We start from the raw sequence: 17,542 nt of genomic DNA on the forward strand, positions 1-17,542 counted from the left end.
TAGCGGGGAATCGGCGAGCGACTCAAGATGCTTGTAAGGGCAGGCGCCCGTACTTGGGACACGTTTCGGGACAGAGCTCTCATGAATTTGTAATGAATCCCGGAGCTCGCCAGGGTATTCCAGCCTCCTGAAGGATCTCCGGGAAACCTTCAAAAGTAAACAAGTCTAAATATGAGAGTGGGGAAAGTTTAGGAAGCTTCAAACGGGCTTCAATTTGGGCATGACTTTGCCAAAGTTTATTGTTTAAATTAATTCGCTGACTTATCGGATGTCAGGAGTTGGATTAAATTCACCTGCTGCTAACCTTCACACGTGTGTGTGTTGGGGGGGGGGGGGGCTGTAAAGTTTATTGGCGTGTAGCATCCTCAAACTTTCACAATATGTAGTGGACTTGTGGTGATGAAATTTTCTTGGAAATACTGTTATGGTTGAGGGTTCGTTTCGATGTTATAAGCTCTCGAAAACTCTCAATGCTGTACGTATGCGACCACGCGGCAAAGTTCCACTGTTCGGCCTCCCTGATTAATTGATTTAAAATTGTTATGCGAGTCGACAAATAGGTCCAATTTGTACATACGGGGGGGGGGGGGGGTGAGAATCTATTACCTAAACTTATTACTTAAAAAAGAATGTGTATAAGAAACCCCTTGAGGAAAGTTAAAAGTCCGAGGCTTGTAAAGGCACTTACACCAGACAAACACAACGCTTTAAACAGTAAGAATAAACTTAATATCTTCCTCACAGATAGTGGAAGAGACCAACTCTTCGCAAGAAGCTAAAAAAATTTGTTAAAACACTGATATACAGTTAGGAAGGTGAATTGTCTGCCTGAGGAAAGCAAGATCTACACCTTCAAGAATAATATACAGAACATTGAAAACGACATCACAGACACGATACATTGGATTGTCCAGTCATTGCAGCAAGTGTGTCCAATATGCAGACGAGTTAGAAGAACTACTTCTCGACGGGAGGGAAGGAACCAGGAACACCATTCAACTATGATCGGCTTGTATAGGAAACGCTTCGTAATTAAAGGGTCACGGGTTCAATACACGGTGAAGCCAGATAATGGTTCGGATCCCACTTTCAACTGTAGGTCCAGTGCCGATTGCCAACGGCCATACCACGCTGAATGTACCGGTATTTGTCGAATTACCTAAGTCAAGCAGCATCGGGACTGGTGATTTGCTTGGGAGCACCAAATGCTGTTGGCATCCTTTTGAAGTGTGTTGATGATCACAATATTTTGAAATATTTTCGAGATCGAGAATGTGTCGAGCCTTACCTTCACTCGCTCACTCACTCATTCAAATAAATGTTCTCCATGAAAGAAGCACCGGAGGCAAAAAATGTTCCATTACTACTTCCATTAAATTGTCTGGAAAGTCGAGAAAAAAGTCAAAAACCACTCATTTAGTCCCGTTTTAAGGGTAAACATGATCGTTTTCCACGTCCGTAGCAACGTCAGTTTCCTGGGGCAAAATAATCATACACTGTTTCTCACAGATCAATGGCACACAGATGAAGCATTTACTAGTTACAAAACGTGCATCAAACAAGAGTGACATCTACATAAGAAGATTCAGTACAAATATTAATATTCACGAAAATATCTACATCGTGGCTGTTTTAATAATATGTTTATAGGCGTAACAATTATTTCGAGTTTGCCATGTTTGTCGTTCACCATGGAAACGTACGTTGCTAGGGAACTTAAAGAAAGGTTATTGTCACCCGGAAAACTACGGTAAGTGAGTTATACATGAATTTTCGTATTTAAAAAAATAAGCGTCTGAATTGATTACAGATGATAGGTAGGAATTTGCGGGGAATAATTAAAAATTAAATTTTCAATTATGTTTAAGAAAGTGTGGGGCGTTACCCCCACACCCCCTATACGCCTTCATGGCGTGGTGCTAAGCATAAGGGAGCACTTTACCTTTTACCTTTATTATGTTTAAGAAGGTGAAAATGACAAAAGATGAAAATATTGGTTTTCTAATTTAGTGTCGCTATTGAATTCGTTTATCTAAACCATTTTTTTAAAAAAATAAACAGATATTACCCAGTTTATTGTTAAGAAAATTGATAATAATATTTTGAATATTTGTGCAATATTAGAGCCCTTACACACATAACTTTACGTTCTAAAATTTTCAAATAAGCGAACTTACTCGTTTCCCTTCTTCCAATAATACATGCAGATATTTTCAAAGATATTAAGACCATTGAGGAAACCAAAATGTCTTCAAAGGTTACGCCAGTGAGCGCTCAAGACGTGGCCAAAGGTCACGCCGAAAGTGTGCAAGTCCTATAAATACATAGCCCCAAACCCACCACACCCAATGCCTCCCCGATGGCGTAGTGTTAACGTTGTCGCCTTGTAATCAAGCGATCCCGGGTTCGATACCAGATGGATGCACATAGTGGTTTGGATCTTACTTTAAACTGTAGGTCCAGTCCCGAATAGCCTTACTGAGCATAACGTTGACAAAGAAAGGACGGAAGAAAGAATATGTCAATACTTCTATTAGGTGTCGCCATTAAATTCAATTAAGTTAAAAATCTAACTAATTATTTTGAAACGGACATTATATACACACACTTCTTAGTGAAGGAAATGGACAATAATACTTTGAGTATTCGTAGAATGCTAGAGCATGAACACATTTAACGTCACGTTCTAAACTTATAAAATAAATGAACGTACTCACTTTTTTGCCTTCTTACAATTCTACATGTCGACACTTTCAAATATATTAGGGGCATTGAAGAACCCCACCTCTAACATATGAACGCACAAGACGTGGGAAAAGGCCACGTCGATAGTGCCAGAATCCTCCATGGCACAGTGTAATGTGTATCTTACCTACTTTACAAGTGCCGATTGGCCTGTTTGTTCATAAAGCGGACTTAACACAGAAAAGCAAAGAAACCAACGTTGCCTCCGACAATATGTATTTTAAAGCCAAAAACTGAATATGCTGACCAAGGCAGAATTTATTTTATTTTAAAACATAAACTAAACGTTACGTTTCAACGTTCTATCAAGGTCTTCTTCAGACTCTGTACCAAATACAAATGAAATAAGGTACAAGACAGGAAGATATATATATATATATATATATATATATATATACACACACACACACACACACACACACACACACACACACACACACACACACACACACACACACACACACACACACACACACACACTAAAATCACTCCCATCCAGACTCAAGATTGTTAGAAAGTTGTTTATCTGGAACATTCCTTTCCAGGTGTTCCAGCAGATGGCCTTCTCCTGTCAACTGTTATTTCACCTGACAGGCGATTTAGGTAAACATTTTCTTTCATCTGGAACGTGGTTGGACTCCTTATTTCACGCTCTTTTTCCTTTCCTTTCTTTCTTCATTCCCCTTCCTTCTTCTCCTCTCCTTTGCTCTTGTCCTTTCCACTCTTTGTAAGACCTTTTTCCATCCTTTGTTTATCTCCAGAATGGCTACGAGAAGGAAGATAGACTGGACATAAACAGAAGAAGGAAGAAAAGTGGCAGGGGAGAAGAGAAAGAGATGTAAAAGGATGAAGAGAATGAAAATGAGAGGTGGTTTGGCATACGGAGTATGGTGAAGACCACAGAGAAAATATAGGCAGAGTGCTTAGGAAAGCGGACATTAAAACTTACAGGAAGGGAGAACGGTGCATCTTAAGAATAGCGAAGAATGAAACAAAAAAAAATGGAAAACAGAGAAGAGAAAGAGAAAGGGATTATGTAAGAAGTGAAGTGTAAAGAATGTCAGAGTGTAGGAGAAACAAAAAGAAGGCTTCAAGACAGGTTGAAATAACAAAGGGATGATGTGCGACCTAAGAGAGAGAGAAATGCGATATTTAAGCACCCGATAAAAACAGGACATGACGTAGAGTGGGATGAGGCTAAGGAGATAGGAAGGGAGAAGAGAGTACGAGTGAGAAAATGGAAGGAGGTCAAAGAAATAGTAAAGAAAGGAGAAGAAGACACAATGAACTGAAATGTGGGACTGAAGATAAACATAGAATGGAATAAGGTGTTAAAAAGAGTAGAAAGGACAAGAGTGAAGGAGGAGAAAAGGAGGAAGAGGAATGAAGAAAGAAAGAAAGGATAAGCAAAAAGAGCGTGTTTATCCTTATTTCATTTGTATTTGGTACAGAGTCTGAAGAAGACCTTGCTAGAAGGTTGAAACTTAACGTTTAGTTTATGTTTAAAACTAAAATAAATTCTGCCTTGGTCAGCATATTGAATTTTTGGCTATCATGGAAACAAGGGTTAATGGTGTTATCAATACATATTTTGTCGGATAAGACAGAAAAGACTGGAAATATATGGAAAATAATATCACGCCAGGAGAGACGATGTCAGAGTAGCGTCTGATTTTCTTAACCTTTTCTACTCATGATTTATATTTATCGTCATATGCTCACACGTGTTCCTTATCGTATTTAATGCCTTTGCGTTAAAGAATTGCTTCATGAACCGCCTTTCAGTGAAACGGTGATTAGCGCAGTGCGTTATGGTGGCATGGGTCCTGGGTCCGAATACCGGTCTGAGTATGGATGTTATTTTTGAGTGTTCCTTCATCAATTTCATCTCATCATCTTCGCGATTAGCCAAAAGTGGCAGTCAAGAGAAATAAAATAAACCATCTCCGTGGCAACCCTGGATGTGTTATATATGTGTGGATATATTTATTCGTGACGTACACAGCAAAGTTTGCTTTAAGCTCCCTTTATGCTGAGGCAGGATGATCGAGACTGTTTAACCTTTAAGTGGGTATGTGGGGTAGCCACAACACATCAGGTCTAAAAATTTTAAAAAAAGATAGTCTTATAAGTTGGCAACACTGTTCATCTCATTCATATAAGTTGGCAACACTGTTCATCTTTCCGTAACCTTCATGCGCCTGATTGTTGTGCGCTGGTCCATAATAACAAAGAGCTCCATGTTCTGGGGTGTTATCAGCATCCCACCTACCTACTTGGGTATTGTTTTAAACTTTATTTTGCTCGAGTGTTGCAATACTTGTGGCTTTCCTTTTCTTGGAAATGGAATACAAGAAAGACCAGGAACGTGTCAAAAAGCTATTAGAGTTATTGGACGTAGATAGTAGTGCAGAAGAAAGTGACAGTGAGGAATTGGTGCTCCCACACTCGAACGATGAGGAATCTCACAACTGCGAAGAAAGTGGCCACCTGACGAATAGTGAGGAATCTGAAAGTGTCGTAAGTTTGCATGCTGATGAATAACAAATTCTTACAGGTAGAGACAATAAAACGAAATGGATGACACAGTCAAAGAGTAGTGCAGTCAGAAGAAGAAAATGTAATCTAGTTACTCATTTTCCGGGAAGCAAGCCAGTTTCTAAATCGGCTAAAAAACCCTCGGGAATGTTTTGATCTTTTGGTAGATGACTCCATTATAAATATAATTTCTGAGTGTACGAACATGTATGTAAAATTCATTGAACCCAATTTCGTAAACAAACGTAAATGCCCGGAAACTACTCCAGTTGAAATTAGATGTTTTTTTGGGGCTATTGATAATTGCTGGAACTTTTAGAGGAGGGAAACTTTTCAATACAAGTGGACTCAGGATCGATATATTTCATTCATCGATGTCCGTTGACAAATTTTTATTTTTATTTTTGCTGCGGGTTGTCTAGTTTGATAATATTTCGGACAGAAAAGAAACTAAAAAGGTAACCAATTTAGCTCCAATCAGACGTGTTTTGGAATTTTTTGTCAGGAACTGCCAAAAGCGTACACAGTGTCTGAATTTGTGATAATACTTGTAGATGAGCAGCTTGTCCCATTTCGAGGAAGGTGTCGATTCAGGCAATATCTTCCAAGCAAGCCTGCAAAATAAGGACTAAAAATTCAAACCCTTTGCGATTCTCGCACTTGGTATACTACCAACTTGGAATTATATGCAGGATCTCAGCCAGAAGGACCTTATAATAAATCAAATTCACCACAGGATGTTGTACTTCCCATTTCTGGTGCAGGTCGCAACGTTACAACAGACAACTGGTACACTAGCTTCCCTTTGGTTGAAGAACTGTTAGGAAATAATCTAACATTAGTGGGGACAGTGAAAAAAAAAAAGCGATAACTTCCTCCACAGTTTGTAAATACGAAAGGGAGAGAAGTGAAAAGTATTTGGTTACTCAGGAACAACAACTATACTATCTTATGTACCAAAGGGAAGAAAGATAGTAATATTATTGTCTATCATGCATCACAATTCAAGCAGAATCTATCCGTCCACCAGTGATGAAAATATCCGAGATAATAACTTTTTATAATTCTACAAAAGGGGGAGTACATACAGTGGACATACTATATTCTAACTACACTTCTAGAAGATGCCGGCGTCCACCCTTGGCTATAATGTTCCGAATTTTAGATATTGCACAAATAAATTCTCAAGCAATAGCCCTATCCAATGATCCAGAACTGAAATTAGTAAGATCACAATTTCTCAGGAAAATTGGTTATGATCTTATTCGACCCCAGGTAGCTAAACGGGCCAATAGAAACAATGCTGCCCAGAGAGTTGAGAACGAAAGTCAGGAGGATTGCTGGTGTTGAGAAGAAGAAAATTGTTCAAACACCAGATTCAAGGACATCGGGAAGGTGTACAATTTGCCCCAGGAAAGCTGACAAGAAAACTAAATTCTCATGTTGTAAGTGTAAAATGCTTATGTGTATGAATCATATGGAACGTATTTGCGCAAAGTGCAAATGCTCTTGCAAATCTTTGTGTGACACTGATTCTGGAGGTGAACTGGAGTGAAAACTATGAATCTAATTGTAATCTGAAATCTCAAGTTCCACATGTAAAATGTTAGTGTATACATGGTAATAATCACATTTGTCTAGAGTGTAAATGCTCTTGCGGATACTTATCTGACAAGTTTTCTTTAGGTGAATTGTAGTGATATTAAAAAGTTATAGGCCTGTATCTGGTTTCTATACTTTTTGTAGCCTCAAATTCATGTTCATGTATTACCATTTAATTAGTAATGATTAAATATAAATCCTCGTTCATTTGTTTAATGCATATGCTACTTTTCAGTAACTATTGTTTATTCTGTTTGGAAGGAAGAGTAAAAAATATAATAAAATAAGGAATTGTCCCTATAAAATAGATGGAAAAAGGAAAATTATAAAAATGTCCTTAAAACGTTTCAAATTTAGTGATTTTCATTATTCGCAATCTTACAACCGTACAAAAAATGTAAAATTACATATATTATAATTATAATTGTTAGAAATATAACTAAGTGTACTTTTTCTGTGGGGTGTCGTGAGAACCCTACTACCAATTGTGTACAATTTGACTTTAAGGTTAAAGTCGGATCTCTGCTTTATACCTCCACCAGGATTCGAACGCGGTGACGGACAGGACAGACACGTCCGACGAAAAAGAGTATATATTTAGCTTTGGTGATTAGTAGCTTAAAAGCGAACAATTCGTCGCTACCTTCCAAGCATCATGAATTATAAATGTTACTAAAAGCTTTAAATTAAACATGAACGAGGTTTCGTGAATATGTAAATTTTATTCTCATTACTGGAATCCACGGTTCGTGTGAATATTACTTAGGAATATTTTGATGATGAAGACTGAGGCAACACTGCACAGATATTTATGGTAATTTCGGTCTGAGCTGAAGAAGTAACAATATTTGAAGTTGTAGGTCATGTTCCTCCACATTGGCAGGAATGATTGTCAGCGTTAATCGCATTCGATTTTCCAAGCGTGGTAGGGAAAAAAATAATAAAAAAAATAGGACACAGATTCAGGTTAGAGGTGTGAAGTTGACAAAATAATGTTCACGCTTGACTAAATGCAGACATATTAGAGGCTCCTGGATGTCAAGAGACTGTTTCTGATGATCATTAGGACACTACGGATACCCACCAGGATTGATTGATTGATTGAGTTGGTGTTTAAGTCCACTTTATGCACAGTAAAACCATGGGCGGACTTTGAGCGTTTGCTTTTGGGGTGGGCAGACTCTGGGAGAAGCATATGATGTACCTGAGGGTTGTTGAATATCCCCTATCTTATAAGGGGTCCGGAGACCTTCCCCGGAAATAAAAAAAACAACTTAAAAACACTGAGTTCTAAGCCTTTTAAATTTAAAAATATTAAATTTCCTCGCTCAAGTAAACAAATATTAGTAAGTATATTGGTTGTCAGTTTTAAAAGAAGCAAAACATTACGATTATTGCATTTTACATTTCATTGTCTTTTATTGATACAATACTCGTATTACTTAAACAAAAGTTACGGTACAATAGTAAGTTTCAGAAATTTTAGAAAAATTAAATTGAAAAGTTGTTTTGATGCCTCAGCAGTAACTGTTGACTGAACACAAAGTCATTTTACGTTTTTCTTTCTTCAAACTAAACTAACTAACTAACTCTCTAGCCTTCTTAAACCCGAAGGTTCATGGCTGCAGCAACACAGGCCTTCCATCTGTCCCTATCTTGAGCAACCAAACTGTACACATCAATCAAATCGTCTAAGACCCGCTATTGCGGCACAATTAGTGCACATGCTATCATTCCAAAAGTCAAGATTTGCGGTATGGCTTCAAAGCAAAAATGTAGTATCTGTAGTAGTGTTATTTTTTTAGTCTTTTTTAAGTTAGGGGGGCCTGGCCCGCTCTGGCCCTTCCAGAACTCCGCCTATGAGTAAGGCTAATCGGGAATGGACCTACAGCTTAAAGTGGGATCCGAACCTCTATGCGCTTCCAAGGATACCCACAAAGAGTTGATTGAGCAAGAAGATGATTCAGACGAATATTGCAGTGAAGGGAATATGCCGGGATCTGTTTACATTCAATATTACGGTCGTAGTTGATGGGAAGAGAACAGGTGAGTGATTAGTCAAGTAGTAGAAAACTTTCCAATCACCATGACAGAATGATGAGCAAATTAAAACAGCAGCTGTTTCTGTGCCCTGTCTCTGGACGAAGGCCGCGCATAGCGGCAGAGAAGGGGAGGGAGAATCGAGTGGGCAGAGCGAAGCAGTACACAGTGCTGCGAAGAGTGGTAACTGCAGTCGCTCTCCCCTTCAACGCAATCCCATTCCCTCTCACGTGTTCATTGGTGGAGCCGTCTCATGTCACTACTTGCGCACAGACTTGTTTTCGTTGACTTGCTCCGGAGATAACCGGGACTGGGTAAATATATGATAACATAAATTCTCAGCAGAGGAAATCTGTACGGAGAGAGGAGTGCATACATCCACAATACAAGAATCTAGCATCACATGGGAATGAAGCAAGTTTATGTACGGAAGAAATGAAAAAGTGTATTGTTGATTGATTGATCTGCTTTATTTTACTTCGCATTTTGTACCACCATGTAACCGATTGTTTACATAGAGAAGTAAAATGGAATCAAAACACCCCTTTTTGAAAAAATATACTGTCCCAAGAGAATGAGCGCTCGTGCATTTCTCGCGCGGAGAAGTTACAGCAGTTGGCGCGGAGATTTTGACTGGAAGGTGATCGCACTAGTGTGCTCGGTCCGATTAGTTTTAACAAACATTCGTGGACATTGCAATTACTCGTTAAGTTTCTATCGAGTGATCAGTCGGAGTGAAAATACTCCGTTGTGCTTTTTCGCAGTGAATTGGCAAATGCTGAAAGTGTGAACAGACCTTTCCTGACTTGTTATCGGAGCAACTTTGGAAAACGGCTCAGCCACTGTGATCATAGATTGACATTCTTAATTGTATCCCGGGTTTCGGCACCATATAACGATAAAAGGTGTATTTTAGTTTATTATTCTTAGCTTTCCTTCTAATTACAGTTTGATCAAGAGAAACTAATATCTAGTATTATTATTATTCATACATTAACATTATAATAATACTAGATATTAGTTTCTCTTGACGAAACTGTAATTAGAAGCAAAGCTCTATCGTTATAGCTTTTGGCTCATTTGCGAAGATGGGGATGAGTGATGATACGATGAAATTGATGAATTAACACTCAAAAACATCCATGCTCACGCCGTGATTCGAACACGGGAACCCTGAAGAAGTGTATTGTGTATTAAGTAAGAAGTAAGTGAAGTAAGGAGTGTATTAATACGAAATGTATGCTTTGCAATCAAGGTCAGGGTTACTAAAGGGCATGAAACCCATAAACTCTGATGGTTTCTATTGGATTCCGCTGCAGGAACGGAATCATTGTTCTCGCACAAATTAAATTCGGTCCAGCTTGCGTATAATTTCATTGAATAAAGGTTCCTGGACAGTATTTAAATTGACTCGGAAAAAAGGTTTCTGGACCGAATTTAAGTTGAGTCTGAAAAAAGGTTCTTGGACGAATTAAAATATTTTACGGATAAAAAAGGTTCTTTACGGTCCAGAACCCATTTACGCTTGCTGATTTTCTCTCCTGGACCGGAATCGAATTTATTTAAAATTCCTGGACCTTTAACAACCTTGATCTAGGTGTCCTAGGTTAGATGCCCGGCGGATCATCATAGTGATTCGGATCCCACTTTAAACTACACGTCCAGTCCCGATTGCCCTTTCTGTGCATAAAGCGGACTTAAAAACAAGTCAAACAAAAAACACCATATGAACTATTTGGAAAGCAAATTGAAAGTAATATTAAGATTGTAATATTTCTTCTGTATGACAAATGTATATCATATCCGCCAAGCTTCTTCATTTCCTAGAATACTGTAACTTACTTCGTATTGCATTTTTGTAAACACTTTTCAAGTGTCTGGGAGAGAAACAACGTAATACATAAAGAAAAAATAATTTACGTGTTAATCGTGTTATTTCATATTGAAATAATAACAATTCATGTCCAATTCACAGACTGCCTGAATTCCTTCCCGATTCACCGATCAGGCGATCATGACTCCCGGTGGAGTGTGACACGTGCAGTCTTATCGAAACTCTTCCAGATTCACAGATTGTTCCCCTTCCCCCGTCCACAATATGCGCCCACCTACTCGGAGGAAGTACCTTACTATTGTTACCATATGTAATATGTCGTTAACAGATTTTCAATAACCTAACCTAAAGCTTCGTTACTTCAATATTTAAAATTTAGCCACATTATTAACAACAACTTGGGTCTTCAGCGGAAGACATAAGAATCCCAGAGCACCTCATGAAGACGCAAGACGGGGAAAGCTTCATGGTAATAGATGATTCTTCTATTCCTGGCGAAAGGTTTCTCGGTTTCGGCACAAAACTTGGCATTAATAGCTTGCTCAACAGTACCATTACCATTGGTGATGGGACATTCGAAACATGCCCGAAGCATTTCACACAGTTGTATGCAATACATTCTGAAGTTATGGGATTGGTGAGACCAGCAATGTACTGGGGGAGGGGTGAAATCTATGAATTGGGAAGAGGTTCTGCAGGTGAAGAGAAGACTGCACGTGTCACACTCTACCGGGGGTCATGATCGGTGAATCGGGAAGGAAAACAGGCAGTCTGTGAATTGGGAATCTGTGAACTGGGAAGTCTCCATAACAATACGAGATGAAAAGAAATTAGTTTTAGAAAAGAAGAGCAGATGGCAGAACATGGAGAAGGAATATAAGGAAATTGTTGAAGGATAAATGTAAATTTATTTGAAGTAGGAATACGTCGAAAACGTGTAGAAAAAATGCTACCATGGATGAAAAATAGATAGTAGACGCAATTAAAATATGTGTAGTTGTCATCATTCAACAAGTTGAAACCCACAGTAAATTGTTTTGCACGCATAAACAAGTAATCAACAAGCACATTCGGTCTTATACGAGGTTTCTAGCCTTTGTAAGCAACCTACTGAGTCCATATAGTAAAGAAAAAGAAAATCCTCTGAAATTGAATATATGGTATAGTACTATGCGATTATGCGATCAAAAAATCCCGGATATTTATGCAAACGAAACGAAAATATGTAACCAGAAAGGGGGAGGGGAAGACTCCAACATATTTCGATAAATAACAGTTCTCGTATGTATTTATGATTGGTCTTCGGCCTGTCTATCGACTTGGCAGTCAATTTTAGGTGACCATAAGCACTAAGTATTTCATTGATTAGAAAATATGACATCACATGATCTTCACATTTTCTTCATCATGTTTCAGAGATCGAAAATATAGGAAAAAGGATCAAGTTAGGAAAAATCACGGAAATATATTGTTTCATGTAAAGTAAATTAGCAAATATGTAAAATATGTAATAACCTGGCAAATATGTAAAAATATGTAACATGAAACTTGTCAGCTATATACTTTGTTGACATTTCCCTGTTCAAGGTATGTATCTAGAAAGGAATATAATATGTAATTATATTACAAATTCAAGCTGTAGTAGCTAATGACAGAGAACTGAAAATCAAATACCACACATCTACTATTACGTAAAGCTTAGATTTTGTTAGCAGAAAGTGTCCATACTCTCACGTAGCAAGAGAAGAACCTATTTGCATGCCCACTTAGAGGAGCCACCTGTAATTGAGCGGATAATACAGTCGCAAAGTTGGGCGAGCATTCCAAAGGCATTCCTTCCGGGGTTACCAAAACTAAAACTAGATGGCAGTTGATGCAACATATTCTTCATCTGTTCCTATCATGGACAAGATCAATTTACTCTATTGAAATTAATACTGAAAAGAGTTTTGCTTTTTTCTCTCTTAATTATGAAATTCCAATGTTAACTGAAATAATTATAATAAAAACAATTCAATGATCAACTATTAACTATAGCAATTAAATTGTATTCATGTATATTATTTATTTTGGATTGTTTTTCTGCTCATCATAGGCACATGAACTGGTTGGGATTCAACTTCATATAATTCTTACAAGAAAATAATAATGCAATATCAACACAAGTAACGCAATAAAGAAAATGCTATTAAGATATTACAAACAAGAGTAACTACTCCACTCTTACTGAAACTGCGCTCTTAGACAGTATTTCCAAAAATTCCTCTTCACTTACTCTTGGATTCACCAGAAGATGAATGGCATTTGTCAGTGGCGGCGATTCGGTGCAAGAACGCGGGGTTGGGCAGTTGCATGAGCAGTTTACATTTCTTGATAGACAAGGCCACCACTGCCATTCAGTGATACCGAGAGTTACATAGGCTGACACATTAAGTAACTCTCTAGCCTTCTTAAACTCGAAGGTTTATGGCTGCAGCAACAAAACTCCCTATCCTGGGCAAGATCAATCCAATCTTTTCCATCCTTACCGATTTTCTTTAGGTCCATCTCAACGTTATCTTCGTCTTGGCCTTCCTACAGGTTTCTTACCATCAGGAGGTTTCCCATAAGAATCCTGTAAACTCTTCTTTCCTCTCCCATTCGTTTCACATGGTCTGCCACACACTTTTCTTATTACACTGACAATCTTTTTACTTACTTTGTGTTTCTAGGAATCCTACTTTTAATTTCTGCTTAAACTGACTGTAAAGGAAAAAATAGAACCAAACACAATAGGCCATTAGAGTGTGCGCATCGCTTATTCTGCTACTTTTGGCTAATTCCGCCCATAACGTGGAATGGATTCACTGATTTGGTTTAACCCTGGACCCCTAGCATTTAGCGCTGTGTTAATTAATAATTAAGAATAACCTTATGCATTAGCATATAATAAACAAGTTTCACATACCCAGTCGGAGAAAACTTTGGTTTCTCACATCATAAGGCAGCCATTCCACAAGATACTTGTTGTAGTCTATCAGGTTAGGCGAGAGGAAATTGTGCCTTGAAGGTGCATTTGGGTCCCTGGAAAGAAAAAAATATTTTCAAGTTATTTTGAGTTCAATACAAAGTGGAGAGCTTCAAATAGAGCATTCAACAATAACAGAATCATTTATATGGCGAAAACGCACAATCATGGTAACAGAATGCAACAATGTAAAGACCCTTCATATCGCAACAAAGAAAAGTTACTATTATGAAAAGTTAATGGAACTATTTCAAGAAAATTAAAATAGTTATACTTGCACTTTTGCTACATGTTCCGACACTCTGCTCATAACTGAATACATTGGAAGATTTGCTGCAATGTCTTGTTTTACGGCAAAGTCCCTACACACTGCATATGATACAAATGGCATCAACATTTGCTGAGAATATGAAGATAAATTATATTTCGTGCAAACAGTAGAAAGCAGTGAAAATACAGTAATTGGAACAGGGCTTGGGACTTTTAGGTACATAAATAATGTTTCTACGTTTAAATATCAGCTCCCAACCGACATATAAATTCTGATCATGGTAACTAGAACCTAAATACCGATTTTTATTTTAAATATACAAAATATCTTCCATTTTTGATCTGTAAATACATATTTGCTTCAAAGATTAGCTCTCATTTCTGAACCAACTTCCTAAAAAAATCATTTTCATATTTTGCTTGTCTACTTTCCCCCTTACAGGTTACCAACCCTTGACGATATTTTCTTCTCTCTCTATATTAAGAACATTTACATGGTTTACATAATATTAATTTGTATTAGTCTTAATTATATCACACCAAGCACAATTGTGTCAATTAATTTGTGTATCCTTTGTGTATTTGTTTTCAATCTTTTTCGTGTTTTTTAGTGTGTACACGAGCCTTTGTTCCCAATTTTGTATGTGCTCTTCTTGAGTCTTCTTTATGTTTCTCTCTTTCTTCTTTGTTTGTTATTGGACATTTAGTATGTAGAATGTATTTAGTATGTAGAATGTATTTAGTATGTAGAATGTATTTAGTATGTAGAATGTATTTAGTATGTAGAATGTATTTAGTATTTATAATGCACTTAGTAGGTAGAATGCATTTAGTATGTAGAATGCATTTAGTATGTAGAATGTATTTAGTATGTAGAATGTATTTAGTATGTAGAATGTATTTAGTACTTAGGGCCTCCCCCATGGCGCAGTGGTAGCGTATTTGCCTTGTAATCAAGGGGTCCCGGGTTCGATACCCGGTAAAGGCACAAGTGGTTCGGATCCCACTTTAAACTGTAGGTCCAGTCCTGATTAGCCATACTGTGCATAAAGTGGACTTAAAACAGCAACTCAACTCAAGTATTTAGTATTTATAATGCATTTAGTATGTATAATGCATTTATTATGTAGAATGTATTTAGTATGTTTAATGTATTTAGTATGTAGCATATATTTAGTATCTAGAATCTATTTGAAATGTGTATGTATCCATTGGGGTTAGGTGATAGAACAGCCGCAGGCTAAACCTCGCCCTTTTATAAAGGAAAATTGAAATTGATATTGAAAGATTCAAAAAAACACATCTTGCCTTGAAAATTCAAACTAAATTTTATAATATTTTATAATATTATATATTACGTGTAAATATATATATATTTTTTATGATTGCTAGGATGGAATGGAATTATCGTAATTTTAATATCCTGGTAAGAAACCGGACAACAAAGCTCAGGTATGAACCAGTTCGTTTGATTCAACATAAAATGAACCAATTGCAGTTAAGAAACTAGGAAACTTCCCATCTTTACAAGGAAACTGCTGGAAATATCAGTAAACTTGACTGTTATAAGTAAACATGTGTAACATAATCTTAAAGCGTTGCTAAACATTTTTAAATTTCAGTACATATTTATGCCTTGATATTCTGAGCTGTCCATTAGGACTTAAACGATGATAAGTTATTAATAATCAGGCAGAGACTTACTATTTGGATTGATTATCTTTTATAATGACAGAGAACACAAAGCACATATCTCGCATTAAGGGCGCCTACAGAATTTTTCCTCAGGGTGGAGGCTCAAAGAAATGTTTATTATTATTATTATTATTGATATTATTATTGCTGATATTGTTTCTATTATGTTTGTTACTACTAATGTCTTTCTTTAAATACATTCATTTGTAATTTCCACATTATTTATATACATATACAATTTACATAACTACGTATATACTAACAAGGGCTGTTATGAACATGCCGCGTATTGTATCTGCCAATTTGAGTTGGCAACCCTGTCGGAATGAAGGTGCGCATGCCCAGAAGTTTCCATCCTTAGACAGATGCAAGCAGTGATGTGCGTCTACGCGTAAACAACAAGTCTACAATTTACACATAGACTATTTTATACACGTATATTACGTAATCTATGAAAACAACATGGCCAAAGGTGATAACTTAGCAAAAGGCGTCGTGAAATTAAAATAAAATTATACTGCGTATCAGTTCCTGATGTGTGAGTAGAACTTTCCATACTCTTTCTTCCAAATTCGAGCAATTTCTCACCTATGAAAAAATCTAATATAGGAAATTCTAATGTTTTATGGGAAAATGACCACTCTTGCCTCACGACTGCCATCTGTTGTTGTTTTTTGCATACTAATTATCTTCTTCCATAGTTGATAAGAGAAGAGTAGATAAATTTTGTTGTAAATAGGATTCTTTTCATTTCGTTAGGAACCAATATAGTTGAGAATGTCACTTTCCTTTCATGAAACCCTTGAAAATTAACTTTAATGCACTTTAGATTGTCTACGTAGTCTATGTAAACTACAAGCCAATGTAATCTACGCGTAGATTAAGTGTAGACAACGCATGTAGACGTAAACTTATAATCTACGGCACATCACTGGCTGCAAGTCTCGCAATTAGTCTGACATGGAACGTTGGCCGGTTCAGACATGAATCGTGCCAGTAGAGGCGTTCATCCGAACAGGTCCCATTCAGGAGACGCAGGAGACACTGAGACGAAGGTCAAATGAGGGTCGCCATCAACCAGTACCAGACCGTCACAACATGATACAATGGGTGCGACAATAGAGAGTCAATGGCAGCGTGCAGAAACAGAAGTGTTTAGGTCGAAAGAGGCGGATTGTCTGGCGCCCTGATGCTTCCCAGTGCAGTGTCTCCTGAATTCAACCCGTTCGGATGAACGCCTCTACTGCCACGATTCGTGTCTGAACCGGCCAACTTTCCATGTCCGACTAATTACAAGACTTGCAGCCGCCTAAGCATGGTAAACTTTTGCGCATGCGCACCTTCATTCCGACAGGGTTGCCAACTCGAATTGGTAAATACAATACGCGTCACCCTGTATCAGTGTAAAATAGACTGTAAGCTGAAATGTAACCCTGCTTCAAATAATAATAATAATAATAGTTGCTATTACTTATGGTCTGTAAGTCACAGAAAGCAAAATTTTTGTCCGAAAATATCGCTACAATTTCGCCATTCGAATTACATTAACTTTTTGCAGAAATCTCAGGGGGGCTAGTATCCCCCCTGGCCCCTCTCTGCGAGCGTCCTTGCCTATTAGTTAAAGTTTAGGACCCAGCAGTGAAGAAAGGATAAAAAGTAATAATATATATGAAAGTTGTTCTGAATTTGTTCATTGGAAAGACAGTTCTTTAGCGCAACTTGGTTGGGAGAAGTAGCCTGCCGTCTATGGTGAGCTATCGTACTACCACCCATACAAAACAAGCGGATAGGGACAGCCTTAGCGCCTTGGG

At 37.6% G+C, this 17,542-nt stretch overlaps 1 protein-coding gene across 1 annotated transcript in view; it reads right to left on the minus strand.

Annotated features, from left to right (window-relative positions):
* The window catches only part of LOC145979755 (neuroligin-4, X-linked-like), a 453,446-nt gene that overhangs the window by 9,688 nt on the left and 426,216 nt on the right, over nucleotides 1–17,542 (minus strand). The window contains exon 7 of the mRNA XM_083112741.1: nucleotides 13,707–13,822. Coding sequence (XP_082968867.1) covers nucleotides 13,707–13,822 — 116 coding nt within the window. The remainder of the gene's footprint in view (nucleotides 1–13,706; nucleotides 13,823–17,542) is intronic.

This window comes from Lepisma saccharinum, chromosome 26, assembly GCF_977018435.1.
Source record: "Lepisma saccharinum chromosome 26, izLepSacc3.1, whole genome shotgun sequence".
NCBI classification, from domain to species: Eukaryota; Metazoa; Arthropoda; class Insecta; order Zygentoma; family Lepismatidae; genus Lepisma; species Lepisma saccharinum.